The sequence below is a fragment of the Diadema antillarum genome, unplaced genomic scaffold (genome assembly GCF_040938485.1).
Source record: "Diadema antillarum isolate AM-2024a unplaced genomic scaffold, OU_Dant_1.0 scf00000178, whole genome shotgun sequence".
NCBI lineage: Eukaryota > Metazoa > Echinodermata > Echinoidea > Diadematoida > Diadematidae > Diadema > Diadema antillarum.
In genome coordinates this window covers 328,114-350,442 of record NW_027271067.1, presented here as the reverse complement: position 1 = coordinate 350,442, position 22,329 = coordinate 328,114, and the positions used below count along the sequence as shown (strand labels likewise).

Sequence of the window (22,329 nt, the reverse complement as noted above, 5' to 3'; positions counted from 1 at the left end):
GAGAAGCGGAGGAGGATGTGATCTTCTCTGTTGTTATGGTAAAGCGGGTACAGTGTATGTTAACTAGCTTTGATGGTTTTTATTGTGTAAGGGAGCAATTGATAAGTAGAAAACAGTCATGAATGTATGTGATGTTGATGGAAGAAGGTAACAGAGAATGTGATGAGGATACTACGATGGATTCAGTAATAGATAAGTTTACCACCTATCTGACGACACATTTGATTTGTAAGGGTTTTCATTATCACAACTTTTCTCCTCTCTCTAGTCGTGGATGCCGTACACCAGCATGTTGCTTCTCAACCTCCCCCACCCCCTCCAACTGGTGATGGGGAAGGTGACAACAATGTAGATAGCGCAGGAGATGCCACGCCCATGGCTGCCTTACAGAGAGAACCCTTACAGAGACAAGATGGTAAGGTTTCTTCCTGCTTCATCATCTCCACTTCGAAAGTGGGTTGGAAGTCTTTGCATTGAATCTTTTTGCTTCGATTCCATCTGATTTCATTTCGTCTTTACAAAATCGATCTTCAAAATGAGACCCGGTTTGGTTTGGTATGATTATATGACTTTTAAAAGACACCACAAAATTGCTATTGAGATTGTCTTTCATGGGGTGCATGTGGAAAGTATGGATGTTTCAGCCAAACAAGCAAATTATTCATAGTTGTGTGATGTAATAGAACAGTCACCCTGTCAGCAGAAATTGTCACTTTAGAATTCATGTCTAGCATAGATTGCATGGTTTCTTTTCTGCACCACAGGACGCACATGTCTGGTCTTATTGAGTGACCCAAAATAGGGCTTTCTTTCTGTAAATTGTTGATTTGTTACTCTTATTTTGTGGAAGCACTTTAAGATTTATCACTACCACTTGTAGCTCTACTTGAAGATGCATTTGGTATAGCTGTATCAGAATTGAAGATGTTTGATCCGCTGACAGCTGGAATAAACATCTTGACTGTATCAAATGTGTCATTGAAATACAAGTGTCATGGAACAGAACGTATATTTTAAATGTTCCTAGTTGGGATATCTCATGTAGCTTTCTATTTTTTAGGGCAGAAAAAAAATCACGCAAATATTCTCATAATATCTTACAAGAAATCCATACGTATTCAAGTTCAATTAATTAGTGTGAATTTGTACAATAGAGTGCCTAGTAGAAACGTTTGGTGTGCTGCTCTGGCTGTAAATTTTGGAGGAATACCAAAAAGTTTTTCAATAGTGATCACCTGTTCATCGGCAGTAACACAATATCGTAATTTGGGATTGATTGATTTATTGACTTCTTGCTTTAATGCCGCCCATCTATTCATATGGTGAGTACAAATGTGAACAATTTATATCTTTGAATATGAAATGATAGTGGTGAACTGAAGTGGAGACAAATTATAGTTTACCTGAGCGAACCCTCCAAATATGCCAACCAAAATTAAGTTTTAGCTCACAGAAACTTGATTTGCAATTTGCATGTGCAGATATTGCTGCAGTTGTATGTCAGAGTGGGTGAAAGATTTTTGTTTTTCTTTTGGAAAAATTGCAAAGCGTTCTAACATGTTGATATTGGGGAAAGGGCAACTAATAATTTGGTGTTCGGTTTTTTATGGGTTTTTTTTTTTCATTCATTAAGACCAAGATGATTTTTTTGTTCTTTTTTGTATGTTGCAAGTAATAAACAGAGATGACTTTGCCCTATTTTGAAAAAGGAGGACAAGTGATGTCAAGAAAAACAAATTAATTTTCTGGATGAAAACAAGCAAAGTTGTGTGGAAGAAGATTTGCATGTTGTAGTGCAACCAGTAAACATGTTTTCTTTTTGGAGGGGGCACATTAGAAAATACATTTGTGGGTACATAAATGAATACTGTTTACTCTAAAAAATTCTGTCATCATTGAGTGAGCGGTGTATTCAAAATGGTATTTCAGCAAAGGCTGTCTGCTTGATGGCTCTTTTCAATGTGGGGCAATGTCATCTACCTTTTTACAGTTTCGGTTCTTGCTTCCTCTACCACTGCGACCAATGTTCTCTTTTACTTGACGTGAATTTTTTTTTTTTGATCGAAAAGAAAGACCATCGTTGAGATCAGGAGATACATGTATAAGTTCAAATATAGAAAAGTAGTTTGTTCCATATTCATATGTATATTTTTTAATTTATTGCATACTGAACTTTTTCCTGAGTGCAGCCGAAATGGGGGTAGGGAGCACGGAAGCTCAAGGTGCATCTGGTGGTTTCAGGCCGGCAATGAAAGGTCATAAAAGGGTCAAAGGTCATGCGCGTCAGGTCAGCTTTAGCCAGCAGGAGGGTAGGTTGCCGAGTGACAAACTAACTCAACCAAAAAGAAAATGAAATGTGAATTCTTGTGAAACTCACCGCATGAATGAGAAATTTCTAACAGTAGACGAGTTGATTCTAACAAACAAACTAAACACTGCAGATACAGGAAGTTTGATATTCAAGTTGGTGGAAGTTTAATTTTGTTGTGATATAACTATAACACTGCGGCACGATGTAAAGCTTTATTTGTTGTGTGTTGGAATAAGCACGTCTGTCGTGATGTTCATGGTATGTTTTGTCAAGTCTAAACAGAGCCATTGATCTATGTATGAGTGCGCATAATCTCTGACCCACTGTCGTTTCATCTCTTGTTCTTCCTAATAGTATATTTTCATCTTCTGGAAAGTGATATAGAGGGCGACAAAATTCAAATGCTGCCAGCTTTTGTGTGTTGTGATGGAGTGACATATATACAATCATTCTTTAGCTCTTTACATATCTCTTGAAATAGGTGCTACACATAAATACTTCATTATTCAACAATGAATGTAAAAATAATCACTCATTGATTTAGGAAAATTTGTATTTGATTCCAATCAGCAGAGATAAACAGAGTTCAATTTTGACCATAGAAGCTGCTATTGTGGAATAGTCAGCAATGTTTGTGTTTACTTATTATAAATTACATGTATTCTGCACAAATCAGCACCATAAATTTTGCGCATTGGCTATTAAAGATATAAAGATAAAAGCATTTCTCGATGCTTCGCATTTGATGGTGCTTTCCCTCGTAGTGTAAATATTCAAGGGCTTTATTTTGACAAAAAAAATGCAATGTGTGACAAGCTGAAGCAATCATTCGGCCGCCAAATCCAGCACATCTTACTGCAGCAGCTTGTACGTAATCATTTACATGTACTTGCGCCACCATGCAATTGAGCCTGATGCTAAATGATGAAGCGTAGTACTTACGTGGAATCTTGAGATGTGATTTGAAGTAGTGGACGTTGTTATTGTGATCGGGAGGTTAGCTTTCTCTTCTTCCTCGTTCCACTGGTCTTTCTCGACCCGTTATGCTTTTCCTTTGGGAGCATTTCGTGATCTGTTCTGCCTTGGTGGCGTCCCGTAATCACTGCATGCTGTGTTGACGTATCGTAGAGACAACCTGCATGTTTTCCTCTTTGTCTGTCTGTCTAGCCAGATTAATTCACCTAGCCTTGAACTTGTACTTGTCTTGTGTCATGCACATCAGCTGAATCATAGCATTCAGCAACATTTTCTTTACCCTACGATGTCTTGAAAATAATCCACTAACCAATCCATACCGCACTTATGTTCTTGAAGTGTGGTAATCATCCTGTGTATTTGTGGGTCAAAATAACAACAACAATAAAACTGTATGTTTGCATACAAAGAAAAAAAAGAGCAAAAAACAAAATGAAAAAAAAAAAATCCCTTCTGAATACTGGTGACCATTTTTCTTTAGTTCTCTACCATCTACATGATGGATCCATCTTTTATGATAATTGAGTAGAAAATGTGAATGAGGAATGAATGCCCAGGCATATACGTGTACATGAGTACATACATTTGTCGGTGTGCCCATACACTTGGCACACCTTGTGTGCAGTAGAGATTTTGGGCTATCTTTGTTTAGTTTATAAGAAGAGTCATAAAGTATGTGATGAATTTGGAGAATGTTAAATTTAATTGACAGATCATGTCTTGTTTGTTGAGAGATTTTTGGAGTTTTTATTTAGGAGTTGTCTTTATTCAAGAATTTTAATGCAAAAGCAGATTTAAGGTTTTTTAAAGTAATGTCATGATCAAATAGAGTATTTTTTCTGTGATACTGCATCTTTCACCTAAAAAATATGTTTAAATATATTATTAAGATTGTCACTATTTTTTTTCAGTGATACTGCGTCTTTTACATGAAAATTTTTTGTTAAGATATTCTTAAAAATGTCACATATATTCTCATTATTTTATTTGTTTTCTGTAGATTGATAAAAATGTATACATCAGTTTTTGCATTTAAACACTTTCATTTGTAGATACAATGTATGAGTGTGACAGGAGATAAAGTGTGTCATGTATGTAAAGATCATCACTAACAAGCTAAAAAGATATCTAATCCATCATTATCAAAGTGAATTCTTTGCAGTCAAACTGAGTTTACTGGGCCATACTTGTTTGTTGATAATTGTGATGTGTTGAATTTGCACCATTCTTTGTTACTGCTGTGCTTTAAAAATGATATATCATTTGGAGAAGATTTGAATCAATTTCTTTGATCTAGAAAGGAAATCATTTAATTAGAATGACAAACAGATTAAGGCAACTTTGATGATAAAATTAATTATCAAAGTGTATCTTATTCAACCCAATCAAGGGCCTCAAATATGTGCCCACATTGTACCTGTGTCGGCAAGTGGCTTTGGTAGTAGAGTTAGGGTTAGTCTTGATGAATTTGAATTTTTTTATACTTTTTATGCTACAAAACACTGTGCAGAATTGTAGAACGTTAGAAGAAGCTATCATGAGTATCCATTGATCAGCAAACACTGCTCCATTCTAAATATCAATTCTGTAGTTAATTCCTTTTGTTATTGTTGTGCGTTGAGTGTCATTTTTGCACAGAAAGGGTTTGAGAAGTTGCCCCAGAGATTTTCTTAACTTGTTTGTATTTTTTAAAATCATTATTTTTTTCTCCTCCTTATGCCAACCTGACCAAACCTCACACTGTTTTCGTACGTTACCATAGTAACCGTGCTGACTCCCCCAGCCCACGCACAAGAAGTGCTGGACTTGAGCAACAAGCGAGTGACGGGACTGAAGCTGATCAGGCGCCAGTTTGCCGCCCTCTTCTTCAAACGATTCCACCACGCCCGCCGGAGCAAGAAGGGCTTCCTTGCCCAGGTTCGTACACGCATTAGACAAGTTGCAGACTCTATATGTCAAATATTTTGTGAGGTTTTTTATTTTCACGTACTTCCCAAATCGAGTGCTATTTGCAAATGTAAAGACACATGGAAATATTGACTCTAATCTCATCATGTACGTGACGGCGTGCACGCATACATTTTTCCATTCAGTACTGTACTCCACGATCGCGAATTTAACCACTGGCGGAATTGTCGGGAAGTCCCGATTTGCGAAAAAATGAGACTTGCAAAATATATGGTGTATACAGTATTACTCGTGTCATTGCAGAGCAGCATCCTGTATAAATGTTCTATTTCGCAGCATTTCTGTTTCTACACAAATATCACTCATTATCTGATATATTGCCTCCTGTAACGCAAGTACTGTTAAGGAAAAAGCATCGAGATCATGACGTGTTGAAACACTATTGAGTGACTCATTACACATTTGCATCCTTCTGGAATCATTTTTCTCGACCTACAGCCCAGAATGTGTGTCGTTGGACAGCACAAAGTAGCTAGATACATGTATAGCAAGTCATCTGCTTCTGTGGCAAATGGGTCAGTCTGCCCTCGTGCCCTCTTAATTTCTCTAAAAGTGAGGGGCAATTATTTGTTATGCCTCTGAAGAAGATGTACATGTATTTGCTTTGTTTGAATCTGTCGTCACCTTTACTGCATATGTGATCTTGCAGTAAAAAAGCATCAAAAGTTGCTAGGTAAAATATTTGAGGTGAAAATTCTGAAAACAGTTCCTTATTCTTCACATTGCATGATTTACAAACTTCAGATTCTAATAGGAAAGGGGGGTAATGCTGTCAGATAATACCCAAGATCCTAAACCTGCTGAATCGACCCCAAACAAATATTTTCATTGGACCTACCTGAAAATCAACCCGATGAAAACTTTGAGTTGGGTGTGTTGATGCAGAGTCAAATCATGATGTTGGTGGAATTTTGTTGCAGTGTCCTTGATTAATTTGAGGGTTTAATCATTTCTTGATCTCTTTGGTCCCACTCCAGGTGATTCTGCCGGTGATCTTCGTATGCTTCTCCATGCTGTTTGCCACCCTCATCCCGCCGATCCAACAACCCTCCGCCCTCAAGCTGGTGCCGGGTCTCTACGGACCAGACAACTACGTCTTCTACAGCCAGGATAGCCCTGGCAACCCCATCTCCGTGGCTATGGAGGATGCGCTCCTCAACGGACCAGGCCTCGGCGTCCGATGCATGCCGAACTCGGACAGTCCGTGAGTTTTTTTCTCGATGCCGCCTTGCAATGGCATGCTTGTATCATGTTCATTACCTTTCTTTGGTGGTTATGTCTGCCACTTTTTGGAGTATCTTATTTGATTGCAGATTCTTGAAATCAACTGTGCATCTGCGTTAGTACTCATACATATGAAGCCTGAAATATTGCTTTACAGTTAGATTTCAGCCTGACGATTTCTTGTGGCATTATGGCAACATGATGTATTTGTACATCTGATACATGGTAACTGCCTAATGTGCGCTGCAAAAGTCCAACAAGTGTCATGTTATTGCCTGTTTTATTGTACTTGCAAACTAGGGAATGAATTCTTCTTCAATTTTACAGCCCTTCAAAGACTTAACTTCAAAATACCAGTGATACATTGTACCTATTTGCGAACTCAGGGGATGATGATGATGATGATTAAAACAAGACTAGCTGGTAACGTGGGCTTCATAGTGCGCATGTATCATTGATACCTCGTACAGATATCCTTGTGAACCAGACATCGCCACCAACTGGTCCAAGCCACCCAAGCCGTACTTCCCGGACTACCTCTATGAGGACTTTGACCAGCGGAACCTTAGCTGCACCTGCGAGCTGGGCTTCCAGAGCTGCGACGTGGGGGCGGAGGGGTTGCCCCCGCCTACCAGGGTGGAACCCACCACCGACTACCTGCAGAACATGAGCAGCACCAACATCAGCTCCTACATAGTCAAAACCATGGAAGATTTCATCCTCAACAGGTACAGACAAGCTTTGTTGAGATAAGTGACTGCCCCTCCCCTGGGGTACTACAAACCCACTTGCCCATTTCCCTGTTGCTACTAAAAACTCTGTGGTGGGCAAGTGAAGAATTGAATGAGCATTTTCTTGATGAAAAGTATAGAGTCTTTGCTTAAATGTCCATTCTTGGCAAGATGGAGAAATGGTATTTGTAACATTTTGCCTCCCATAGCTCCTACAGTACTGGTTTGGATTCCATGTCTTCGTGTATGGGACATTCAAAGGGAAGAATATTGGTCTACAGACTTTGAATTGTCCATTTAATTCAGCTTTGTGATCGTTAAAAAATGAGCTGCTATATGCTGTGTATTTCATGAGGTTTTTGTTTTTGCAAATTTTGCAAATCGGGTGCTAACCGTTAATTTAGCAGCACGCTATAACATTATCTCTGGTCCCAATTCATAAATTAGTTCAATGAAAGTTCCTTCACAGTTAATCATACAAATGTACAATGTGCATGTGTACATCTCTCCATTCACTACTATACTCCATGATCGCAAATTTTCACTACTTGTGAAATTGTCAGGAAGTCAGGAATCGCAAAGGATTAGACTCGCTAGATGTAAGGCGTTTGTAGTATGTGGCAATGGGAAGTAGAAGTACAAGGAAAGTTTTTGTCATTGTATGTGATTGAATCGAATCTGATATCACAACTGAACATTATTGGCAAGTTTTCTACGTACTTTTTGTTGCTTTCTATTGGTGATGTAAATTGTCAAACGTGGCACTGTCTGGCAAGAGTGAATAATGTTTGTATTTGCTATTGTTGATCAATATATAGTTGCATACAAAAGGAAAATGAAATGTGGGCATAGTCCTGTGAAATTAGCAAGAGGTACAGAATAATCCAGATTCGCTCTTACTTATATGTGTGTTTTCCTGCATGTGATCACTGCAGATAGAAGTTCGCATTGAATACAGAGAATAGAGAGCAACATTATGCTGTGGTCTTAACTCTGCTGTTATTACTATGATTATTGTGTGCAGGTATGGTGGACTGAGTTTTATCGAGGACAATGAAGATGCTCTGATCAGTTTCAACGACAGTCGTGCTCTCATCCGAGAGTGGATTAGGATCAACCAGTCCCAGAACTCTGGAGGCAATTCGGTAAGTCCTCTGTCCCTGGGACTTTGTGGCAGAGTACAATGGCTCTGTATTTGTACCCTCAAAGTCTTATTTTCTTTGATACTTTTACTTTTTGGAGCATCGTTGATATTCAATATGTTTTTGTTGATTTTCAAACAGATGTGAAGATTGAAGCAAGGATAAAGATGAAGGGAACAATGTTATTATTTGATATTTCCATACATATTCTTCATCTATCGTTTCTAAGTAATTCTCATTGCGCACTCAGCTGGCATGAGAATGGGTTTTGGGCAGTGTTTCAAAAAATTTTAATATCTAATGGATGTGTATATTATTTTTTGTGCAATGCTTAAGCAACTGTGTCAAAGCAACAACAACAACCTATAAAAAGAGAAAATAACCATGTTCTAGTGTTTTAAGATGAGAGAGTAAAATGTGAAAAGTGTCATTTGCATTGGAGACTGTTAATAGTAATGAATTAAGTGTCACTATTGTAGAATATCCCTCTTTTTTTCCCAATTCTTTCATCTTTCTTTCTTTTTTTTTTTTGTATTTCAGGAATTCCTGCCCTCAAAGAACACTATTCAAGAGCTGTACGAAGTTCTGGCCTCGTTGACAACACCCTCAAATGTGAAGGTGATGATCCTTTAGAAAGAAAATGTGCACCTTCAGTCTTCTTTTTTTATTTCAGCCACAGCAATAACTATGTGATGATGATGATGATACATTGTATGTTTCCTCAGCAAGTAGCATTTGAACATTCGTTACAGTGCTATCAATCAAGCAGTTATGCAAGTTTTCAAAACGATTGATGAAACTGTGAGTATATTTTTCCATGTTGGAAATCTTAATTAGCTTGAAAGATGACAGTATCATAGAAATGATATGTCATATTTGCATTGTAAGCTTTTTAACACTCTTGATATTTTGTTATGCAATGTCTCTTGTATAGTATTCCAACATCTTTCATTTGTCTGGTAGGAAAGAAATCAATTATCTGGTGATAAATGTCAAATAAACCGATAAGTGGTTTCTTTGAAAGAAATTGATGTTCTGAAATATGGCAGATGTCATTCTAATGTTCCATGAAGTGATGAATTATCATAGAGAGTGGGATGAAATGAATGTCCAGTATGACTGAGAAACATCTTCCAATGTTGACTGAGTGTCTCCATGGTGATATTTGCAGGTGTGGTGGGATAACAACGGCTGGCACGCCCTGCCCATCTTCATGAATGTGATGAACAACCTACTGCTGAGGGCGCACATCGACTCGGCCAACAGCAGCCGTTACCACGGCATCTCCATCACGTCCCACCCCATCAACTTCACCGACACCCAGCTGGATGAGAAGATCCAGTAAGACAGACAACAGATCTCACTTTTCCTTTCTAAAGATGTTAGATTTTATGTGTGGGCCCTCCTACACAATGGCCTAAAAAGCATCAAATATTCATTGAAGCATATGGTGCAATGTGCCTGGTTGAAACCTTTTTCTGACTATTGCTATTCACCTGGAGTGAACCATAAGCGGTTGGCATCATTCGCCAGTTTTCTTGAAGGGGGTGGGGGGTAGGGGGACCACTTCACTGGGTTAGCACCCTGCTCTTTACAATGAATGAATAGAGTGGGATCTTTTTATGTGCGTTAGTCATATGGCTAACTCACACATGGGACCTCCATTTAATGTGCTGTCTAAAGGGACAGAGTGTTTTTGCCTCTTACTAGAGAGGACGGAATGCTTGCATGCAACATTGCTCATTTAGACTCGGGAATCGAACCCGGTACCCTTTGATCTGAAGGCAGACGCGCTACTGACTGAGCCACATAACTGCCTCTGCGTCAATCAATAGGTGTGTTCAGTTCTTAAAGGCAGTAATACAATTTCAGGTGTCACCACAGAGGTTTCCTGATCTATAAATGAAAGACAAAAAGGAAGATGTCAATTCAAATCCTGTTTGTTATAGTCATTGTGTACAGTGTTCATTAGATGTATGCAAAGGGCAAGCAATTGTTTCTCCAGAGAAAGATATGGATTGTGTTTTAAAGAAGTTGCATGCGGTTATTACCAATTCTTGAAATTCAAAAAAAAAAAGACATGTAAAAAAAAAAAAGAAGTAAAAGAGACTTCTTTAATTTATAACATTGAGGAAATAAAGTTGCCAATGACGTTAATGTCATATTTTCCTTCTCTGATGTTGTGCCATTGTGGATCGAGAACACAACTCGAATTATGCAAGTAAGCAAGATGTTGTTTGCATTTGCTCATTTTGTCTCACAAGGTCTCAGTCGTCTGTAAATCTAGCCGTGGCCATGTTTGTCCTCTTCGCTCTGGCTTTTGTGCCGGCGAGCTTCGTTGTCTTCATCATCAGCGAGCGGACGTCGAAGGCAAAGCACCTGCAGATCGTCAGCGGTGTAAACCCCACGGTGTACTGGATCAGTAACTTCTGCTGGGATATGGTAAGTGACATATAACAAATCTGATCAGATAAGTGTGTTTTGTGTTAGTATGTACAGTTGTAAAGTGTAACCGATGTGTCTGTGTAAGGTGACATGCACATTTAGATGTATCTGTGTTCAAGGATGTCGTACACGTGTACAAGTAAGCTTTCAGATTGGAATGTATAATGAAGGGTAGCTGTTTGTGTACTAACACCTAAATGTTGTCTGATAAAGCATTGCTAATCTTTAGTGTTTCACAATTCATGTTATCAAATGTTTAATTACATTGAAGCATAAAATTAAATGTATCACAATTTGCTATGAAATGTATTCATGTTCAGATGTGTGAGCAGAGCGATAGAACTTTTCTAATTCTCCTTGTTTATTTGAGCTTTAATAAATATCGCTGATTTTACTCAGCTTCTCTATGTAAACTATTTTTTTTTTTGATATCATAACTCTTCTCAAGACATGTCAGGGACAGCCATATGATTCTTAATCCTTTATGTGCTTTGAGTGTCAATTGGCCTAGAAAACCCCTAGCGTTGTACACACTGTCCAAAGTCCCTGGCTCAAAAAGGGTTAATGGTCATTCTTTGTCTTTGATTTCCCTTAGGTCAACTATCTCCTGCCTGCCATGCTGACCATCGTAATCTTCCTGGCATTCAAGATGACCGCCTTCACATCTGGAGACAGTTTGCCCTGCGTGGTCCTCCTTCTCGTACTCTATGGGTAGGTCAAAGGTCATGACATGATTTTGTAAAAATAGATTCTTACAGAAGCGTGATGAGGGATTTTTTTTGTTATGCACCTGTTATACTCATGCTTTGGTATCAGAACATAACTTGGGGAAATGCCTGAAAGAACTAACAATTCAGGTGAAGAATGTATCCTTTTTACTTATGAAAGTTAAAGCAGAATTCTCTCCAAATATACTGTCATTGAATGGATTTAACCAAAACTGTCATAACTGATCAATTTTTCATGCATTGTACAATTCTTCTTAAAACTTCACCTATGTTATTTTAACTTATATTTCTACATTTGCTAAATCCACATATGCATGAGGTAAATTTTCCTGGATCTTCTTTTGTCTCTGATGTTGATATTCAGGTGGGCCATCATCCCAATGACATACCCAGCAGCTTTCATCTTCAAGGTACCAAGCACTGCCTATCTGTCCATGGCGTGTGGCAACATGCTTGTGGGGATCACCACAGTACTCTCCACCTATATCCTGGACTACCTCGGCAACGATAACCCAGTATGTTTATCTCTTTATTTCTCTCTCTATCTATCTACTGTATCTCTATCTACAGTATCTATTGGTCTATTTGTCTATTTCTGGGTTTTTTTTTCTCTCTCTCTCTATCTATCAATCTATCTATCTATCTATCTATCTACTTCTCTATTTGTCTATCTCTGCTACTCACTATCTCTCTATCTATCTCTCTCTATTTTGTCTATTTCTGTCTATCTATCTATTTGTTTATCTGTGTTTCTCTATCTATTTTTCTCTATCTATCTATCTCTCTATAATAGATGTCTATTTTTATTACTCTCTCAATCTATCTATTCATATATTTGTCTATTTCTTTTTTTTCTCTCTCTCTATCTATTGATCTATTTATCTATTTGTGACCCGCTACAACAAAAGGATCCTAAAGTTGCTGACGAGTGAGCCGAGAAAATCGAGTTTGAAGTCAGATCACCAAAATCTGTCAAAACATTCGGATTTCTGTTTTTAACATAATTTTGTAGTCTAATGTATCTTCTATCATCTGCCGAAATTTCGAAACTAAATGATCAAAGGAAAGGCCAGAAAATAGCATTTTTCTGGGCCATGCTCGGCTCACCCGTCAGCGACTTTAGGATCCTTTTGTTGTAGCGGGTCACATTTGTCTATATCTGTTTTTCTCTGTCTATCTATCTGTCTATCTATCTATATATCTCTTTGTCTGCCCTGGTGTATAGATGGGTACCTGGCAACGCTAAGGGAATCATGATGACAGGGCCCTCTGATAGAGCAGTGAAAACACCTCAGATGCTACCCTGATAAAGAAGACCATGTTATTATCATTATTTATCATTATTATACTTCTTGATTTCAAATATACAGAGCATCGCATGAAACAATTTCAAACAAATCCAGACCTACAAGTTGAAGGGTGGTCGTGATTAGGAGAGAGGGCAAAACCACCACGTGTTTCCTGCATAGTTTCTTTGTTCGAGGGGTTGAATCAGTACCTCTTCCATTTCATATCATTCCGCAGCATCTCCAAGATGTGAATGTGATCCTAAAGAAGGCATTCCTTCTCTTCCCGCCATACTGCCTGGGGCGGGGTCTGATGGACATGGCAACCAATCAACTCATGGCAGACGTCCTCAGTGTTATAGGTACGTATGTGCAGTTTAAGTGTTTTGGGTCCCCTTGTAAGAGACCCACCACACAATTAGATACAGTGTTTTGATGGGTAAAGCATCAGATCATCTTGTACAAGAGCATCTGTGGTATGTCACGGCCAAATACTTAACTTTTTAGTACAGTTTGAGTTGATATTTTCTTTCATTTGAGTCATTAGTGTACAGTATAGTTTGTACTGTAATGTAAGTACAAGTGTAGTCGGAATTAATCCCATCTATTTGTATCTCGAAATTATATGTGTGTTTGTAACGCGTATGTTTCTGTACAAAATGTATCTTTGTTTATCTGTATGTGTGTATGCATTTATATGTTTGTAGGTACATTGTATGTTTGTGTGTCTGTCTGTCTGTCTGTACAATATCTATATGTATGTGTGTACATGTATGTACTATAGTATGTACATGAATGTGTATATATGTATGCTGTATTAAGCTTGTATGTACCTGTACATACCTATATTTGTGTACAATTATGTGTTCATGAAAGTGTATACTATTGTCGATTGTTCACCCTTCTTGTACTTATTTGTACCTTGTACCTCTAATCTTCCACCCCCATCATCTAGGCTACGAGACCCCAGACCCACTCCACTGGGACCAGGTGGGCAAGAGTCTCTTTGCCATGTTCATCGAGGGCTTCGCCTTCTTTTTCATCACTCTCCTCATAGAGTACAGGTTCTTCATCAAGCCCAGGTGAGGCGCTGGTTTCTGTGATGTACTTTTGGCAGCCCTATGCAGTCTATTAAAGGCCAGCCTCAAGCGATTAATTCTTGTCACCATCTATTGCTCCTTCAGTATCTAATATCAGAAAAATCTCTGCAGTAAAAACCATATAGTAATCTTTTGTCATTGTTGTTGTTGATATTGCAGTGATTTAGATTTTTCCTCAACAAAAAGCTTTTTCTTTATGGCCCTGCTTTAAAGCTTAGACATATTCTCTGAAATAATGGAAAATCTCATAATCTTTGTTGGAAAAACAGAAACTAGTTCCTAATTGTAAAGAGGCCTTAAAGTTTGATTACTTTTCATTCTTTAGTGTTCCCAGCCTTGCAGGCTTTGGATCCTGATATTTGCCAGATCCTTTTGCTGGCACCGTAAAGTTTCTCCTGCCGATTTAGTTGGAGGAATTTAAAAAGTTTGTAAAAAAAAAAGAAGATAGAGGCAAAAAATGCTGATATTCACACGAGTGCGCAACATTTTGCTCTGTCGCCCTCTGTAGGCACATCAATCCACCGCCGACGTCCGCCGAGCAAGAGGATGACGACGTGGTGAGGGAGAAGCATCGAGTCTTGTCCGGCAGAGCGAGGAACGATGTCATTTGCATTGAAAACCTCACCAAGGTAAAACGACTTTTCTCCTTGCTCCTTCCTTTTCTCTAGCTGGTGTGTGCATAGTTTGGTTGTTGCTGTATGAGGCAAGCCCCGGCGTATGTTTGACGGGCTGTGAGATGCGCACTTGGGAGTCCTGCATTATTGAAGTATACAATGTATGCATAAAATTCCTGCCATTGTGACAGTGGTCTAGCAATATATAGATAGATAGATAGATAAATAGACAGACAGATAGATAGATAGATAGATAGATAGATAGATAGATAGATAGATAGATAGATAGATAGATAGATAGATAGAAGGATAAATAGATAGATAAATGCAGAGATAGATAGATAGATAGATAGATACATGTAGAGTGATAGATATAGATAAATGAATGATACTTAGATTGATAAAAAGATAGAGAGAGATTGAGAGAAACATCTCGACTAAAAGCGAAATCATCGAACAGTGTGTAAACTTTCTTTGTTCACATGTTTCTATAGCAAATACATTGCAGCATTAACGAATACATGTGTCATGAAACCATTAGAATTGTCTCATTTATGCCCAGTATTAAACTCAAATTTATCCTCAACAGGTGTATAGCACCAGCAGGGGACCCATGACGGCAGTGGACCGAATGTGTGTCGGAATCTCCAATGGGGAGGTGAGTTGAGATACATAATCCAAGGCCTATTGGAGCCAAAATTCATTTCCCTTCCCCCTTCTTTCTTGTCCCTGTCATGGTATTGCCTGCCTGTCTATGTGCTGATGTCATAGATTTTTTTTTTCTCTTACAGACATTTCCATCCGATAACTTTATAATTCAGTCATGTGTTTCTTGACATTAGTGTCCGATTCACACATGTTATACAACTGTACATGTGTGATTGTTTGCCTGTACTTCAAATGTTTCTGATGTAATGAAGAGTAAAATTTGGCAAATTTGTCATCTTCTGCATGTACTAAACTCTGTCACATTTAGGAGGATGTGCGTGTTGTGTGTCATACTTCCTATTTCTGTTCTCTGCTTCAAAATGTAAAGCCTTGTAGATCAGTTTTGCAATAGTGTCTAATGATTAGGCAGTGCCAGTTTAGCATTCGTCTGTTATACTTGTGGGACAAAATCATCCTTCACATGACAAAGATAAGCCGCTGAACCCTCTGTCTCTGTCTGGTGCCGATTTACAGTGCTTTGGTCTGCTCGGTGTGAACGGGGCGGGCAAGACGACAACCTTCAAGATGCTGACGGGCGACACAAACGTGACAAGCGGGACGGCGTACGTCAACTCCTTCAGCATCTTGGAGGGCATGCAGGACGTCAACCGCAGCATGGGCTACTGCCCCCAGTTTGACGCCCTGGACGACCTCCTGACCGGGCAGGAGCACCTGGAGTTCTACGCCCGTCTCCGGGGAGTGGTCGAAGAGGAGGTCACTAAGGTAAGATGGATTCTGTACTCTTACGATCCCTACCTGACTCCAGTTGCTAGGTTTATCATGGTAACTCCATCCTGCTTGTGACTGTTCTTTACGTTTGGCAGAGTGGACACTGTCAACACTGTTTATCGAGTGCCTCTATTCGTTGGGAGGGAATGATAAGGGCGTTTAGTTGCCACTAAACCCATAGTGTTTGAGACAACTTAACGCACTTCTCATTCTCAGCCGATGAATTTGTCTGTTACCAGACTGAGTATGCATTTTTTTTTTTTTTGTTGCTTGGTTTGTTCGTTTTTAAGACCATTATGCTGCAGCCCTGTGCCTGAAGTGTGATCTTCATAGGTTCTGACTTTCTCTTACTGGAAATTCTATGTCATCTCCTGGCAGATATATGCTGTATCTTTTTTGTTGCTTTCACAGAATATATGTGTACATATGGCATACTTGCTCACAAAATGTGAATTCAGTACTCCTCCCTTGGACTCAAACCCATGAAGTCCATACCCAGGGGACACACACTACCTATAAAAAGTATACTAACTTGTTTAACTTTGTCATTAAAGTTTTCATTTTCAATGAGAATGAAAGTGCTGTTGACTTCTTCTTTTTTTCCAACTGATAAATTAGTCTAGGAAATGTGGCATTTGTTACAATCTGTCTTGTGGTCTGTTGACCTTTCACATCTTTCGTATTACACTCATAGATACACTACATGAGCCAAGGGAAAGTTTCACCTTTTGTTTGATATCTGTACGTCATCTTGTATTAACAACCTATCTCAAACACCATTTGAACTGTCTGCCTGTGCAGGTGGCAAATTGGGGGATCCGCAAGCTGGGTCTGACGGAGTACCGGGACCGGTCGGCGGGGACGTACAGCGGAGGCAACAAGAGGAAGCTGTCGACGGCGATAGCGCTCATTGGCAACCCGGCTGTTATCTTCCTGGTGAGTTGGGATGCACTGATTACCTTCGGGATAAACATTTGAATTGCATTTTATAATCTTTTTGGGGGGGATTTCACTTGAAAAAACAATATCAGAATCATCAAAATGCAATGCAAAATGTGGAAACTAACTGCAAAAGTGAATGCAATGATGTATGAGCAAATGAATTGGGCAATGGTATGTTTGAATAAATTATGAAACCAAAACTCTAGATACATAAGGAATAGGAGTGTGAAATATGACAGAACCAACTAAAAGCAATGCTTATTACAGTATATAAGTATCAGTTGTTTCTTCGGTTGAGTGCATCCTGCAATTATGTAATAGAGAAAAAAAAATGAAACACCAGTTAGGAGAGAGAAAGATATTAAGTTTTGCTAATATTGATACTGAACAACAACAAGAAAAAGGTGCCATGTTATCAGTACTTTAGTAAGCACTTCTTTATTAAAGTCAGGAAAAAGAATATAGGGATGTGAAACTCAATCTCAATCTGCCTGAACCTGCTTGAACTTCTGAGCTAAACTTCTGATAGTACGGTGTACTCCAATGTCATTTCTGTGCACTAGATAATTTACCCTCAACATTTTTCTACACTGTTAGAAAATATACCTAAACATATCGTCGGTTGAGAATGATAAGGGTGTTACGGTGTCTCGAACACTATGGCTTTAGTGGTAATTTAATGCCTGTATCATTCTCAGCCTACAATATTAATACCTTGTCACTATAATTTTCCTGTGATTTAATTTTCAGGACGAGCCAACGACGGGCATGGACCCGAAATCACGGCGCTTCCTGTGGAACTGCATCACCAGCATAGTAAAGGAGGGGAGGTCGGTGGTCCTCACATCTCACAGGTCAGTGGCTTATTAACCATTTCTGTGCCAGGGACTTAAGATAGGTTTGAGTTTTTCTAAGCCAAGGGATAAGGGTTTGGGTTTTTCTAAGCCAGTCAGCACTCAAAACACACTACTGGATTGTTAAATGGGTGACATACATTGTAGTTACATGTGTATCGAGTGATCATGGTACTTACATTGTACTGTAAAAGTGGAAATTTTCACGGTGTTGAAATTTTCGCGCATTTCGCGCTATCCGAAACCAGCGCAAAAATAAAAGCACGCAAATATTTTCCTTGCCACATTTTCCAGTATTTGATGTCTGGATTGCGCGGAATTAAAAACATGCAAAACTCTCCTTACCCATCCCAGCGCGAAAAATTAGTCGTGCGAAAATATCCACTTTTACAGTATAAGACCTGACTGGATCAAAATTAGTTCTGACCGCATGGACTCATACATGTACATGTATTATGTTTAGGGTGAAGATGAACTAACAATTACTAGATCCTTGCAACACATAAAAATGTCCGACAAGTAGCAATTTGTTTTAAAAAAACACCTGTACACTACATTTCAGCTTGTACAGTAGTCACAACTTAACTTTTTATAGTGTCCTTCTGATTACATCCTTTAGCATGGAGGAATGTGAAGCTCTGTGCACACGCCTTGCCATCATGGTCAACGGAAAGTTCAAGTGCCTTGGCAGTACACAGCACCTCAAGAATAAGTGAGTGACACGCCCCCCTCCTTCTCTTTATGTGTGATTTCACAGGAGACCTTTCTTAACCCATTGCACACTGGAACAGAATGTGTTGTGTAGAAACTCTATGGTGAATTACTATTGCCGTGAAGGCAGCGAGTTAATTTCCATGCCATTCATTGTACCTGCGTCTGACTCAGTCCATGAATGTGTGACAAAGTTCAGGGTTCATGTTAAAGAATTTATGTATCACTGTTGATGCAGGGTGTGCCTGTTACAGTGAACATGCTTAAAACGAAGTCTTTAATATAACGAAGCAAAAATTCAGGCCCCAATCTTATTACTTGTACACATATATTTTATTTCTTTGGTTATAATGAAATATTGATAAATGAAAACTCCCAGTCACAAGGACTTTCTTATCATGGGAGTCGCCTGTAGTTGCCATGCCTATCAGTGACAATTGCAGTTTCCTTTGAAGTCTGGCCTGTTGTGAACACACACACACACACAGACATACGCACTACTTAACTGTACTTCAGTTCCTAGATCATTCAAATGCAGCTATACTTTAACTTGGTGACTGGAATGCACCTGCATCTTTATTTTCAATGTTTTGGAGGAATTATTCTCTCTGTAATTTTTGGATTGCATGATATCTTTACAAGTGTACATGTACCTCTCTCTGTCCCTCCTTCCCTCCCTCCACCCCCCTTTTATTTCCCCCCCCCCATTCTTCCGGCTTGATCGACAGATTTGGCGACGGGTACACGCTGACCATAAGGCTTGGCGGGGAAATCCCCTGCACGGCGGCCCTCATCGACTTCATGTCCCTGGAGTTCCCCTACGCCATGCTGAGGGAGCAGCACTTCAACATGCTGGAGTTCCAGCTGAGCTCAGCGGACGCGGTCCTCTCCAAGCTCTTCCACCAGCTGGAGGAGAACCGCTCCCGCTTCCTCATCGAGGACTACTCCGTCAGCCAGACCACGCTGGACCAGGTAGGGCCTTTCATTGGTGATCTATCACCTGGTCTACTCCCACTTTGTCTAGTAACCATTTATTCTCGACCCACAGGGTCTAATCCTGTTTTGTCTGCAACCAGTTCGTCTAATGACCATTTAGTCCAATTGCCACTTAGCCTCATTACCACTTGGTCTACTTCCAGATGGGCTATGCCCACTTCGTCTAATACCTACAATTTCTTCAACAAAATGGTAGAAAGTCCAAGGAGACAAAACTGCAATGAGACCATCTGGTCATTAGACGAAACGATAAGTAACCATACTGAGCATTAAACCAAGTGAGCAGTAGACCAAACGGGCATTAGACAAAATTCATAGTAGACCAAGTGAGTTTAGCCGTAGTGGTGTTAGACTAACTGGGAAGTAGACCATCTGATAGTAGACCAAGTGGCAATAAACCCTTTTCATTGACCCTTTCTGTGCCAGGGACTCTGGACAATGTGTAGAAATTCCATGTGGTTATCCGTGCCAGTCGGACATTCATAGCACACAAATGGTTAAATCATGAATTGATCATAATTGAAGCTCTTGATCGTTTTGGAATCTGCTCAGAGTGCAGGATGGTAGTCAGTCCACACATGTAGGGCAGTGTTACACAAATTATTTCACTTGGATGAAAAGTAAAAGTCACACTGCAATAATGTTAATCAGCCCCTGATCAATGCAAAGTCCTTACAATACCTGTGAAATACGAGAGAATTAAGCTAGGAGTATAATTATATATAATCCAGAAGTACCCACCTAGGATTGGCTTTGCTATAGAAACACACTACTTTGATATGTTTAGATCCAGTTCATGGATCATTGTGGATAGCTTCAGAGTCTTGTGTTTGTTTTTCTTGTACAGTAACCTTTTGATATGTCTAGTAACAATTCATTATATGGCCCATGATATCTTTATTTAACTCTTCTTTCCCCATGGCACATACATTCTGGTTTTGTCATGGGAATGTCTGTGTTCTCGTCAGTATATCAGTGCACAGCTTTCAACCAAACATAATCACCATGGCAACCGCATCCTTTTATTGACTTCTATTTGCTCCATCCTCCTTTTCCTCCAGGTATTCATCAACTTTGCCAACCAGCAGAGGACAGGAGATGAGACCATGGTGGAGCTCACCCTATACCCGCCTGAACCCAACAATATACAAGCTAACAACAGGATAGCACTCTCACCAGGTGAGTTAATCATCAGGGCAAAATGTAAATTTTTATCGTTGCAGTGGAAAGTTTGCAGCAGTATCCTTGGTTCAGCTTCTACTTAAAGGCAAATTTTGCCCCAAATATATAAATGAGTTTAGTGAATGTGGCAATATTGATAGAATACATCAGTGAAGTTTTAGGAAGTTGGACAATCCATTAAGAAGGTGTGAATTTTTCAAGTTTTTGTGTCATCATTGCTGGAAAAGAAGACTACATTGTTGACGATATCAAAGTGGTGAAACATTGAAATGAAAATATGAAGAAAATTTCACATGTACATGACGTACCTTTGTCTTTTTCTGTTTTGAACCTGAAATGTCTAGATGGAGCATCGGCAAGGTACATCCCAACACCACATGAGCTGACAAGCATAAATAGCAATGATGTACCCCTCCAGCCAAAGAATACCAACATCCGTCACCAGCGGCAACGCAGTGGCCAGCTGGATAAAGTCACCGTCAACTCTCTTTTCACGACCCCTCCCCCGGGGGCAGGGCAGCAGCCCGCACCAGCCGCCCCACCTCTTGCGACGTCGTCGCCCGTAGCGGTGGCCCGTCCCCAGAATACAAACACGATCATGACACAGTACGCAGGCTACAACAATCCGCTGTACGAAAGCAGCGTGGGGACATCTGCGCCTTTCGCGTCCGCCAACTCGTTCGGTGGCGAGGGCGGTCTCCAAATGGAGGAGATTGATATATCCCAGTGCTGAAATCTCGTGAGAGAAAACTTTATGACTGTGGACAGCTATTGTTTTCAAGTGTATTTCTCCGAACTGAATGAGAAGCGAATGAAACGAGTTTCAAAATGGACTTTACCAAGAAAGGATACTACTTAAGCGACTGCCAAGTAAAACTGAAGGAAACGTCCGCTATGAGGTACAACGTACTCAGAGATAGTCTGTGTCATTATGGAATAAACGTAGAAGCTGTTTAACCTCAAGTATATCCTTGTATTTATTGAATATTGCGCACTAGAGAGTAATCCTTGAAGTGAATCCTGCCACATCAATTTGTAAGGGAGAAAAAAAAAACTGACCAAAGAATGGTTCCATCGCTCAAACCTCTTTCACAGCTTTCCATTCCAGTCGTGATTGCGATGCTTACTCCTTGAAAGAATGTAAGATTTTAATCTCATATTTTATCAATATTTGCCACTTCAAGGGATGTGAATGATTTGCAAATAGTGTTGTCCTTGAACGGGAGAAAAGATGGGATCACCTAGTATATCTCTCTCTTTCTCTTTTTTTTTTTTTTTTGAGGGGGGGGGGGTAGGCAGGGGAGGGTGGGGTGGTGTCCTTTGGGCATTACTCAAATGTTTAAGCATTCCACATTGCACATAGCATTTGGACAGTCAAACGGACAGGAAAATACCTCAGATTGTCTCAACTTGTATCATACCAGCAATGTGTACATCTCAGTATCAGAGAGGGTGTATAGAGGAGCAATGGTAGAATGGTGTAGACCAAAGGAGACTTCTTATTCATGGTACAGTACTGGTTGAAGTGCTGCATCAAAGAATACAAAGTTGTATGTATTTAAAACCAGTGAACTTTCTTTCTAAGAGTCTTACCATGTGTACGGCGGCCATATAGTCCAAAGTACAATACGAACGTATGTGAACCTATTTGTTTTTACCTCCTGGACTATCGCCCATCATGAA

At 39.6% G+C, this 22,329-nt stretch overlaps 1 protein-coding gene across 1 annotated transcript in view; it reads left to right on the top strand.

Moving 5' to 3' along the window:
• LOC139722959 (phospholipid-transporting ATPase ABCA1-like) overlaps window positions 1–21,873 on the top strand; it is a 91,864-nt gene extending 69,991 nt beyond the window's left edge. The window contains exons 31-52 of the mRNA XM_071634241.1: window positions 269–415; window positions 2,190–2,309; window positions 5,049–5,203; window positions 6,232–6,458; window positions 6,949–7,206; window positions 8,234–8,354; window positions 8,892–8,969; window positions 9,523–9,692; window positions 10,616–10,793; window positions 11,392–11,507; window positions 11,889–12,039; window positions 13,049–13,172; window positions 13,766–13,892; window positions 14,419–14,539; window positions 15,114–15,182; window positions 15,707–15,955; window positions 16,763–16,897; window positions 17,654–17,757; window positions 18,377–18,469; window positions 19,197–19,440; window positions 20,526–20,643; window positions 20,991–21,873. Of these exons, the coding sequence (XP_071490342.1) occupies window positions 269–415; window positions 2,190–2,309; window positions 5,049–5,203; window positions 6,232–6,458; window positions 6,949–7,206; window positions 8,234–8,354; window positions 8,892–8,969; window positions 9,523–9,692; window positions 10,616–10,793; window positions 11,392–11,507; window positions 11,889–12,039; window positions 13,049–13,172; window positions 13,766–13,892; window positions 14,419–14,539; window positions 15,114–15,182; window positions 15,707–15,955; window positions 16,763–16,897; window positions 17,654–17,757; window positions 18,377–18,469; window positions 19,197–19,440; window positions 20,526–20,643; window positions 20,991–21,379 (3,494 nt within the window). The 3' untranslated portion in view covers window positions 21,380–21,873. The remainder of the gene's footprint in view (window positions 1–268; window positions 416–2,189; window positions 2,310–5,048; window positions 5,204–6,231; window positions 6,459–6,948; window positions 7,207–8,233; window positions 8,355–8,891; window positions 8,970–9,522; window positions 9,693–10,615; window positions 10,794–11,391; window positions 11,508–11,888; window positions 12,040–13,048; window positions 13,173–13,765; window positions 13,893–14,418; window positions 14,540–15,113; window positions 15,183–15,706; window positions 15,956–16,762; window positions 16,898–17,653; window positions 17,758–18,376; window positions 18,470–19,196; window positions 19,441–20,525; window positions 20,644–20,990) is intronic.
• Window positions 21,874–22,329: the final 456 nt, after the last annotated feature.